The sequence below is a fragment of the Otolemur garnettii genome, unplaced genomic scaffold, assembly GCF_000181295.1.
Source record: "Otolemur garnettii isolate 467f Iridium unplaced genomic scaffold, OtoGar3 scaffold00084, whole genome shotgun sequence".
NCBI classification, from domain to species: Eukaryota; Metazoa; Chordata; class Mammalia; order Primates; family Galagidae; genus Otolemur; species Otolemur garnettii.
The window spans coordinates 7957156-7968512 of record NW_003852479.1 but is presented as its reverse complement, the minus strand read 5'-3'; the positions used below and the strand labels follow the sequence as shown (position 1 = coordinate 7968512).

The 11357-nt window shown below is 52.2% G+C and overlaps 1 protein-coding gene across 1 annotated transcript in view; it reads left to right on the top strand.

The window, feature by feature from the left end:
* Positions 1-11357, top strand: part of SLC7A14 (solute carrier family 7 member 14) — a 29028-nt gene that overhangs the window by 11763 nt on the left and 5908 nt on the right. The window contains exons 4-5 of the mRNA XM_023516018.1: positions 2125-2333; positions 4169-5046. Coding sequence (XP_023371786.1) covers positions 2125-2333; positions 4169-5046 — 1087 coding nt within the window. The remainder of the gene's footprint in view (positions 1-2124; positions 2334-4168; positions 5047-11357) is intronic.

The window sequence follows — 11357 nt, the reverse complement described above, 5'->3', positions numbered from 1 at the left end:
CCTCCCCTTCAGCGTCTGTGAGAACCAAACTCATGGGCTTCCCCCTCCGTGTCTGTGAGAATCAGACTCATGGGCCTCCCCCTCCGTGTCTGTGAGAATCAGACTCATGGGCCTCCCCCTCCATGTCTGTGAGAATCAGACTCACGGGGCCTCCCCCCTAGTCTCTGCTCCCTGCCCTGTTGGAGCTCGTCCTGTCCCCATGCTTCCTGCTGTCTGTGTGCCCCTGCCCCCTCTCCCTGTGACAAAGCCTGGAGAGAAGGCTGAGGCCCACGCTTCGTCCTGGGCCCCTCCCACCCTCCCTGCACACAAGGTCTCGGTATCCACTGCTGCCCAGGGGACTGCGGCCGGGAGCGGGCCCCCATCCAAAGAGCAGGTCATAGGCTGGCAGTAACGGGTGGGTGTGCGGACAGGGGCACTGTGGCCTCTGTCACTGCCCTCAATGCTCCTCTGTCTTCTTGGAGCTTCCCGGCAGCAAGAGGCTGAGCAGAGGTGGAGAGAGGAGACATTGTCCTCCAGAGACACTCTCCCCTCGAGCCGGGAGGAGACTGCAGCCTCTTTCAGCTGTTTCTGCCTCTTTCCATAGTGGCTCAGGCTCATCCTTCGGGCTTCCCTGCCCAGGGAAGTCCTCAGAACGCAGCCTTAGCCGACCACAGGGCCATACCAGGAGCTGCTCCACTTTAGGGACTCACCTTTCGCTCCCCTTCCAGAAACAGCTCAGCCACATCCAAACCCCTCACCCCAGCAAGGGAGAACTCAGCTGACATGGAGTTGGGGTGCAGCCTGTCAGCCCTGCCCTAGACACAGCAACTAGTTAAAGAAGCCAGACCAACCCACCATTAGGACAGGCTGCGGGTAGAATGGTCCTAGAAGCCAAAGGCAAACAGAGCACCCTGGACTGGTTTGTGGAAACTTAGCTGCCTGCCCCAGACGGTTTGTGGATGGGTCAGCTGCCACCTCCCCACACACACTCAAGAACCTGGTCCTGGCCACCCCCATGGGCAGAACTGAGGAAGGATTGCTGGTGGTGGCAGCAGGAACACTGTGCCTTTCACCCCCTCCTCCATTTCCCTCTAGGGGTGGACACTGACAGCCCAACAGTCCCCAGTCACAGCCCCTTCCCTGGGACAGCCCTGTAGAGACTCAGAGAACGTCCATCCCTCAATGTGGCCGGGAGACTGGACCCAAGTTGCTGTTAACACCAGTGTGTTAACACTCTCCAGCAGCCCAGCCCACCTCAAAGGGGACGTTGCCAGTGGGGATGCTGCTGAGAGCACCCTCTTTAGACTACAGGGTCTCAACATGCCTCGGAAGCTTTGGTCTTGCACTGGTCAGCAGACAGCCACCACCCCCAGGAAGAGCCATGCCGCTGGGCTGTGGTTTGGAAAAAGCAAAGAAGTGGCCTGCGTGTGGCCACTGCCTCCCTGCTCACAGCCGGCTCAGCCTCCACAAGGCTGGTGGGCCCCCATCTGGCTGTGTGGCATGGCTCCACGGCTCTGGCCAATTCTGGGGGGAGATGTTTAGAAGACCTCTGACATGATGGGTAGGTCTCAGGAGTCCCCCACCAAGTGGGTCCTGGCTAAGCAAAGTCGTGGGGTCTTACAGCCCTCGAGTGGATGTGTTCCATGCTGACACTGTCTCTGTTTGTTGCCTACCTGGCTCCTGAGAAGGAGCCAGAGAGAGGAGAGGGGGACCTGAGTCCTTGTCTGTGCCTGTCAGCACTCATCTTTCGAGTTTGGATGTCTGGTGTTCAGAAAGAAAAGAAAAGAGCCTACAGGGCTCTGAAAATACTTGCCCACAAGGCAGGACCCACGTGGTTGCTGCAGGCCTGGCTGTGGTGCGGCAGCCGTGGATCCTTCCTGGGGGTGTCAGCTCCACTGAGCAGTGAGCACAGCTCTCCCTGCATGAGGCTGAGACACCTGTGGACTCAGCCATCGGACATCAAAGAGCCACTAAATTCACATGTGGGGAGAAAATACAGAGGCCCAGGAGCCAAATCTAAAGGCATTTGCCCCAAGTGGCAGGGCCACACAGCCATGCACCCCGGGTACGGCCCCTCTGCTTCTGTGGGTGACCTCCCTGCTGTCCATCCCATGCCGCCAGCTGTGTCTTCTTCTACTTTAACAGGTGAGCATGATCTTAACTCTGATGGTGCCGTACTACGCCATTGACACGGAATCGCCACTCATGGAAATGTTTGTGGCCCACGGATTCTATGCTGCGAAGTTCATAGTAGCCATCGGCTCGGTCGCAGGACTGACTGTCAGCTTGCTGGGCTCCCTCTTCCCAATGCCCCGGGTCATTTATGCCATGGCTGGTGATGGGCTCCTTTTCAGGTAAGGGCCACATCCTGTGGAATTTATTCTGCTGCCATGTCTGTCCAGGGAGCATGTCCCACACTGGCAGCCTGGTGTGACTTTGATATGAGGGCCGTTCACAGACTGGGACCAGGCCTGTTTTCAGGAAAGAATCTGAGTGAAAAGACCTGAGGCCTGAAGCAGCCCCTCAGTGTGATTCTAGGTCCCCCATCTGCCCCTCCCTTTGTGTGACATGGCGCACCCTTTGTCAAGATGACAGATGGCAAGCTGCTGCCCTGGGGGCCTCCAGAAGGAAGGCCCCTCCCAGGCTGCCCTCACACTGAGGCCAGTGATGCCCCTCTCACCACAGCCCTCTGACGTTAGAAAATCAATAATTAAAGAGGAGAGAAGACTCTCTGAGGAGAACCCAGTCACAGCAGCAACAGCAGCTACCACCTGGGGACACCTGCCTCCTGGCGCTCTGCACGCCGTGTCCCACTCAGTCCTCACAGTGGTCCTGCTCCGTGGATGAGTATCCAGGACTCGGGTGACAACCTGCCCCAAATCCCCAGCTGCCTAGTGGCAGGTCAGGGTTTGAACCCAGAACTATCCAACTCCAAAAAGCAGGCTTATAGCTGCACCAGCAACAGACAGTTGTAGTCCCCTAAGGTGGCCATGGGGTGGCCTAACTGCCCAAGGCACACAGGGGATGTGGCCTCCACTCTGGGTCTCCAGCAGGGGGGGCTTGCAGGGAAGGCAGTCACCACCTGCATGGGGTGAGGAGCAAACGTAGGGGGCCACACAGGGTCACCCGCTGTGGCCATTGTCTTCTGCCACATCTGTCTCCTCAGGCACCTCCCAAAGTCATCACCAGGCCAGGGTCTCTGATGACGGAGGTGTAACGGCCCCACACACACAGTCATTCTGCTATCCGCAGAAACTACAAGGAGATGCTTCCAGTACACGTAGGGTCTGTGTGGATCATGAGAACAGAGGAGGAAGTGGGGGGAGAACCAGGAGGGAGGATCAGGTGGGGGGAGGGAGGGCCAGGAAGGGGGAGGGAGGGCCAGCAGGGGAGAAGGAGGGTCAGGGTGGGGGGCAGGAGGACCAGGGGGAGGGGGGCCAGGAGGGGGGACAGAGGGCAAGCACGGGAGAGGGAGGGCTGGGGTGGGGGGAGGGAGGACGGGGGATGGGGGACCAGGAGCCCACAGAAAGTACTGAAGAGACAGCTGCTGTTGACCCCGTTGATTTCTCCAACTGGTCACCAGCTGCACCAAGCCGCACCTGTGCACACGGTTCGTAGTCACTGTTCTGTCCTGCCCACTGCTCTCTGCCCTTTTGTTGGGGGGCAGTGTTTCCCCAGCTTTGGCATACATCAGAATCCTCTGGAGGTCTCCTATAGTGCGGTGTGCTTTGCCCACCCCCAAAGTTCCTGGCACAGTCAATCCTGGGTGACTGACAATGAATATTCTTAATGCTCTCCGGGGTGACGCTGCTGCTGACCTCGCAGAGCTCTGGAGGCCCCAGATAGGTGTGTGGTGCCCTCCAGCCACCACTCTTTCACACAAAGCCTGGACTTCAACTCTGAGCAGACCTCCTAAGTTCAATCAACCTTCAAATGAAGTGGGAACTTTAATATAAGAAGTTTCCCTTAAAACCAAAGAATGAAAGTGAATTGTCTTTAAATTATACTCCAGGAACCAAATCCAGGGGTGGGAACAGCAGCTGGACAGAAAGTAGAGAGTGCAGGAGGGAAGCAGAGGGGTGCGGGGGAGTTAGCCACACAGGCCTGTGGACGGCCCCAGCCCACTCCTGGGCCGCACTGGAGTCGCTCCCTCTGCAGCCCTGCTTTAACACAGCTTCGCCTCCCCCAGGTTCCTGGCCCACGTGAGCTCCTACACGGAGACGCCAGTGGTGGCCTGCATCGTGTCGGGGTTCCTGGCAGCCCTTCTCTCGCTGCTTGTCAGCCTCAGAGACCTGATCGAGATGATGTCCATCGGGACGCTCCTCGCCTATACCTTGGTCTCTGTCTGTGTCCTGCTCCTTCGGTACCAACCCGAGAGTGACATCGACGGCTTCGTCAAGTTCTTGTCTGAGGAGCACACCAAGAAGAAAGAGGGTGTCCTGGCTGACTGTGAGAAGGAGGCCTGCTCTCCAGGGAGCGAGGGGGACGAGTTTTCTGGCCCCGCCACTAACACGTGTGGGGCCAAGAACTTACCGTCCCTGGGAGACAACGAGATGCTCATTGGAAAGTCAGACAAGTCAGCCTACGGCGTCAACCACCCCAACTACGGCACCGTGGACATGACCACAGGCATAGAAGCCGAGGAATCCGAGAACATTTATCTCATCAAGCTGAAGAAGCTGATCGGGCCCCGTTACTACACCCTGCGGATCCAGCTGGGCCTTCCGGGCAAGATGGACCGGCCCACAGCAGGGACGGGGCACACGGTGACCATCTGCGTCCTCCTGCTCTTCATCCTCATGTTCATCTTCTGCTCTTTCATCATCTTCGGCTCTGACTACATCTCGGGGCAGAGCTGGTGGGCCATCCTCCTGGTTGTTCTCATGGTGCTGCTGATCGGTGCCCTGGTGTTCGTGATCCTGCAGCAGCCAGAGAACCCCAAGAAGCTGCCCTACATGGCCCCCTGCGTCCCCTTCGTGCCTGCCTGTGCCATGCTGGTGAACATCTATCTCATGCTGAAGCTCTCCACCATCACGTGGGTCCGGTTTGCCGTCTGGTGCTTCGTGGGTAAGCAGCTTCCTCCGGAGCCTCCAAGTCCCCTATTAAGGGCTCACACACGCTGCCCTGAGACTGCCTCCTGGCTGGACCAGGCAGCAACCTTCCTAGAGGGTCTTGGCTCACCTTCTGTGATAGCCAGCAAAGCCAGCTGTCCCTCTGCTGCCTGGGACAGTCAGGGGCTCTGGAAGAATCATGCCGATGATCCACCACCTGCTGAGAGCTCTTCCAATATTAGAACAATCAGTACCAGAAAAGGTCCACTTGAAGTGAACCCACATTTTTTCTTTGCACCTACATTTTTTTAAAAGGACAAAAATGGTAAAAGTGAAGGGGGAAAGGTTGATTGAAATTCTATTTTAGGGCTCAGCGCCTGTGGCTCAAGCGGCTAAGGCACCAGCCACATACACCTAAGGTGGCGGGTTCAAATCCAGCCCAGACCCGCCAAACAACAATGACAGCTGCAACCAAAAACTAGCCGGGCGTTGTGGCAGGTTCCTGTGGTCCCAGCTACTTGGGAAGCGGAGGCAGGAGACTCGCTTGAGCCCAGGAGTTGGAGGTTGCTGTGAGCTGTAATGCCATGGCACTCTACCCAGGGGGATAGCTTGAGGCTCTGTCTCAAAAAAAAAAAAAAAGAAAAGAAAAGAAAAGAAAGAAAAAGAAATTCTATTTTAGAAACTAAAAATTATGAAACAAAATACTATGAAAAAAATTATCTCATTTTGGACAAAATTACATTAAATTAGCAATGATGCTCTACTTTGTTTAATTAACAAGGTATGGGTTAAGTGTGGACTTTTCGGCATCATTTTTCTGACAGAGTTGCATCATTTAAGACCTCTCGCTTCATAGTGACTTTTGTAAAATATTCAAAAGTTTTTCATATTTCCCCACATACTTTCTCCGTCCTCTGACACTGCACTGCCACCCATCCTGCTGCCATTCTTCCTGACATCCTGTCCTCTGCTACGAGTAACTAATAAGCCACTGTCGGGTCCTCAGCTGTCCTCAGCTTTGGGTATGAATTCTAATTGTTCTCTAAATCCACTTATGTTGACATGGTGAAGTCCTGTATCTTTTCTGAGATTTCTAATCTTACTCTGGCATCGATTTATATTGTATTTGCCTTAGGTGTCATCATCTCTGACGATCACTGTTGTCCATGAGGTGTGTGGATTGAGGCAGAGGGATATTTAAGTGAACAGAGATCTCAAAGTTTCTGAATTGCTATTTTATTTCCTTACACAACTTGGTAGCCCTAGGGGTCTCTGACAACATATACTTAGCCGAGGAGGGTCCTTGGGAGCTTGGAGGAGTGGACAAGGAATAGAAGACTCAGCCTCTACACAAAGGAGCAGGATAAGTGTGGAGGAATTGAGTGCCGGTGAGGCCAACACCCTCCCTGACCAGGGCATCATTCTTCCAGACCAGGGCACCAGTGTGCACCACATGTCTGTGTGCCTGGAACATGGTCACTGACCAGGGCCATTGCTCCCTGAGGCCGGGGCATGAGTGTGTGCCACATGTCCTGTGTGCCTGGAACACGGTGCCCATGCCGGTGCTCAGTAAATGCTTCTTTTTTGTTGCTTCAGGATATCAGGGGTACATGTGCTTTGTTTATATATTTGGTTTTTCACATAAATTGGGTCCAGATCATAAGCATGACCCCCCAACTTCTTAAATATTACAAAGCTCCTTTTAAGGAGAAAAAAATCCTTCCAGTCAGAATAGCCAGAAAGGTCTTTGAGGAGGAAAAATCTGAACTGGACCTAAAAGGTAGTTTCTGATAAAGAAAAAAGGAAAAGCCGGAGTGATGGAAGGAGAGGGCACATGTCCCCCGCAGGTTTCTTGCTTCTGGAGACCGTCCCCTGCCTTCCTACAGGCACTTTGCCCAGTTTGTCACTGTTCTAAGTCCCCTGTCAGACTTCAGGAGGATTCTCTGAGAGGGCCCCACTGACTCATCAAAATTTTGACCATTTATGTGACTTATTCACAATCTCTTCGTTCCACTGCAATATGCAGGAAGAGTCTGCTCTGGACAGAAGTGACAGAGGGGCAGAGGTGTCTCCGCTGTGTGCTTGTCGGAGGCATCAGGAGGAGGACACAGGTGCACCAGACTTGCCCGGTCAACCCCAGACTTAATGCAGGATAGGGCCTCAGATTCCAGCGCAAATTCACCCCAGCACAGGGCCCATTCCCCTGGTAATACTGCAGCTGATTTTTAAAAATGAATAAACTTTTAAAATGTTTCATAGTAATTATACATTTTCACATTATATTAGAAAAACCACACACTTGTGAATCTGGTGATTTCACAAATACTATTGCATTGGAAGAGACTATATATAGTTTTTAAGTGAGTTGCATTAAATAAAAATGCCAGTCTTAACCTAGTACAGGGCCATAGGACTCCTAGTAATAATACTAACTTAGTCCTTGTCACCTTCAGCCATCACACTGAGGGCTTTACTTATTTAATTTACTTATTTTAGCCATTCAATCCTCACAACAATCTCCATTTTAGAGACAAGGAAACAGCCACTTTGCTGAGGTCATGGGGTTAGAATATGACAGGGCTGAGCTCGTGCTGTAGCCACCACATTGGAGACGGAAACACCGCTGTGCCCACCACCTCCCCACACCTCCTGCTCTCCATGTCACCAATGAGTAAACTGAACTTCCAAGAAGTTAAATAACACCATCAAGGTCAACAGGAAGTCATTCCAAGAGCTGTCTCTAGGATTCAGTACAGCCATGCTCAGATCTGGGGCACCCCCCAGGTGTCTCTGAGCAGACTTTATTTGATCAGAACATCTCAGATCGATTCACATAGGGTGTCAGGACTGGCTTCGTGGACATAATGACCTGTGCAAAGGGTCCTACACTTGGCTTAATGCTCTGCTCCTGCATCCTGAATTCTTAATAATATCTGAACATGCAGCTGTTTTCATTTTGCTGTTTTCATTTCATTTACTGAAAATTCTGTAGCCTTCTTTGCATAATATCCATGGCTTCAGAAGCACCAGAGCCATTTTGCAGCAGTGGCTGAGGACCTGTGCCTGTGGAGTCAAACAGTGCCAAGTTCAAATCACAGCACCATCACCTCCTTTGTCTTGTGACTTTGGGAAAGTCAGTTAACTTCTTTAGACTTCAGTTGGCTCATCTGTAAAAATGAAGATAATTCTATTAGCCTTGAACTTGTTGCTGTTTGGGGCTTACATGAGAAAATTTGGGGGAAGGCAATAAGAAATGTTTATTTCCTGCCTTTCTTTTAAAAATCTAAAGTGCTCATTGTCCTCCAGGAAGGACAGACCAGCTATCAAAGGCCAACACACAAACAAGCCTCTGCTGACTCAGGCTGCCCTCCTCCATATCAGGCAGCAGCAAACTCCCTGAGCGCCTTTTCTAATCTTGCTAATATAACAAACTACAAACTCCCTCCAGAAAGTGCTACTTGCTGACACAGAAGACTGCCACCCCACCGGCCGGGCAGTGGGCACAGACATCTGGCCTCCAGCAGGCAACAGGTGTCTCTGTGGCTCAGCCTGCATTCAGGAGGGGTCACTGGTGTTTCTGGGCACCTGCTGCTAGCCCCTTTAGTATCATAATAGCTTTCAGCATCATTACAGCCTTTGTGAAGCTGCCTTGTGACTAAGTTTCACCCAAAACAAGAATTCTCAACCCTGGCTACACCACTAGTTTCACCCTAGGCTGCTTCTGGAACATTCTAAGCCGAGACTCTTCCCTACCATGATTTTCTGATTCAATTGGTCTAGTGTGGCCAAGTGCTGGGTAATTTTTAAAGCTCCCTCAAGTAGTTTTAAAGTGCAGCCAGGTTTCAATAATCTAGATCAGTGGCTCTCAAATTTGGTGCCAGATTGGCAGCGTAAACATCACCTGGGAACTAGTTAGAACACGATTTGAACACCATCCCAGATAACCAGATCAGCACCTCCAAGGGTGACGTGGGCGTTCAAGCCTTCCAGGTGATTCTAATGCATGCTCAAACCTAACAGCTGCTGCTCTAGAAAGAACAGATTACCAACCACGGCAGATAATCTACTTGCAAAACTTCCTGTTTTCAAAAACAAATGTTTGCATATATGAAATATATCCATCCCACAACACCAAATTGGCTTATAAAATCTTATAAAATAAATATCCCATCTCTAAACTTCTGAGCTTGCAAAGTATCGAATTTTCCTCTCTATCTGCTATCTCTCTGTACATAGTATAACTTTCCTGGGGAAACATTAGAGATAACAGAGCTTCTTATGAAACACTGGCTACTTTTTTAAAAAAGATTTACATGGTTAGGCTGTCATAACTTGATAATCTTCTTAGACACATTTTTTTTTATCCAATCTCTTCAAAATGAATCTTAATTGCAGCATTTTTGTAACAATATTTTGCTAAGCTCTTGACCTTCAGAAAAGCAAACTTACAGAGCGAAAGGAGGCACAGGCCCCAAGGAGATTCTCCAACAAGTTGCTTTTCCTTCAGACAAAGAAAATAGTTCAAATAGCAAATGTTTATGAACTCCAGAAAGGAAGCCCAGAGCAGAGCCCATGTCCCTCCTCCCAGCCAACACAGGTCTGTGAAGGGGCATCTTGAGGGAGAGCAGAGTCTTGGGGAACATGAACCCACAGAGCTTGGGAGGACACTGGGCAGTGGCAATTTCCAGGCACCTTCAGGTGCACTGTTCCTGGAGGGCCTTTGTCACACACCCACCATCTCTCCCCAGAGCTCGCTGCCATCCCACCTGGGAAGCTGCACATTGTCAGTGGGAATTTGTTCAGTCTCTCTGAGGAAAGTGAATTCTTGTCTGTAGATGTAGAGGATAGGTTGTAATATGGGCAATGGACCTAAGTAAATCCTATCCCAAAATATAAATATTCCAAAAAGAAGACACACCAGATGGTCTTTCCCTGAGCCATCACCTGAAATCCTGTAGAGAACTGACCCAAAGCAGCTGCCGTGAGAAAGGAAGGGGCGGAGAGAAGGGTCAGGAATCGGGACCTGAGAACTAAATTCTTGAGCGTCCCACTAATGGATGTAAACTTCTCCTTGAAGCCAGAGGAAGAAACAGCTGGCACTTTCACCCTCAGAGTCATGGTCAGAAGAGCAAGAAAAGTCCTAAAGGCCGAGGGGATGGCAAGAGGGCTGGGGGTTCCAGGAGGGAGGGACCTGTCTGCTGAACACACCATGGGCAGGTGCAGGGTGCTTCAGGGTTATGCAACCAGCAGCAGCAGAAATGTCAGCTCTCCTGGGAGCCAGGAGGAGGGCAGGGGCTGCGCCTGGCATGTGCCCAGCCGGTGGGGCTGGACTTTGAGCTGCAACAAGGGGGCATTTGCCTCTTTCCCCAAATACTGTCCTGGAGAGGTTCACGCTGTTCCTGATGTTTAGTCTGTTCCTTTCAGCATTGTCCCACCTTCCACTCTGTCAATATATGGTAAATATGACGGGTCCATTCACTCTGGTCTGTGGACACTGAGGTTTGCAGCTGGGGCTGTTGCAGGCAGAGCTGCTAAAAACATTGCACACGCGTCTCTGGTGGACACAGGGACACATTGCTCTCGGGTTTCTGTTGAGTTAGAAGTGGGCTTGCTGACCTGGCTACCTGGTGTCTTCATGTTCTTCAGTGTGTCTCTCATGGACACACACATCTCAAGTAAAACAGGGTCCCCAACTCCACTTTGCACACAGGGGCCTAAGATGTGCAGTAACGTGACCTCCCTGTGGACCAGCTGCAGGGCCAGGGAGAGGAGGACGCCCCCTGCTCCACCCTGAGCCTGCTCCTCCCAGCCACATCCCATTAAGCAAACATGGCTGTTATTACAATCAGCAGGGTGCAAGGTGGTACTTATAAAAATAATCAGCAATGGTGGGGGTCAGCAGGGGCTGCAGTGGGTGGGAGGACACTCTCATCACCACTCAGTCTCCATTTCTGCATTGGCAAGCATCTGTTTTGGAAAGTTGATCCCAGAGCAGTCAGAATAAAAGGTGCCCTGGGCATGGCACAGCACCCAGCTGTCCACAGCGGGGAGGGCTGCAGGAAGGGGCTGCTCCACCCACCTCGCCCGGGCTGTGTACAGAGGCCAGGGAGCTCTGGACAACAGACTCTACTCTCTCCCCACAGCTGGGCCCCAGGGACCTCAACCTGCTGGACAGCAGGCCTTGCTCTCCCTCTAGAGCTGTGCCCCAGGGAGCTCTGGACACGCTGGACAACAGGCCCTGCTCTCTCCCCACAGCTGTGCCCCAGGGAGCTCTGGACACGCTGGACAGCAGGCCCTGCTCTCTCCCCACAGCTGTGCCCCAGGGAG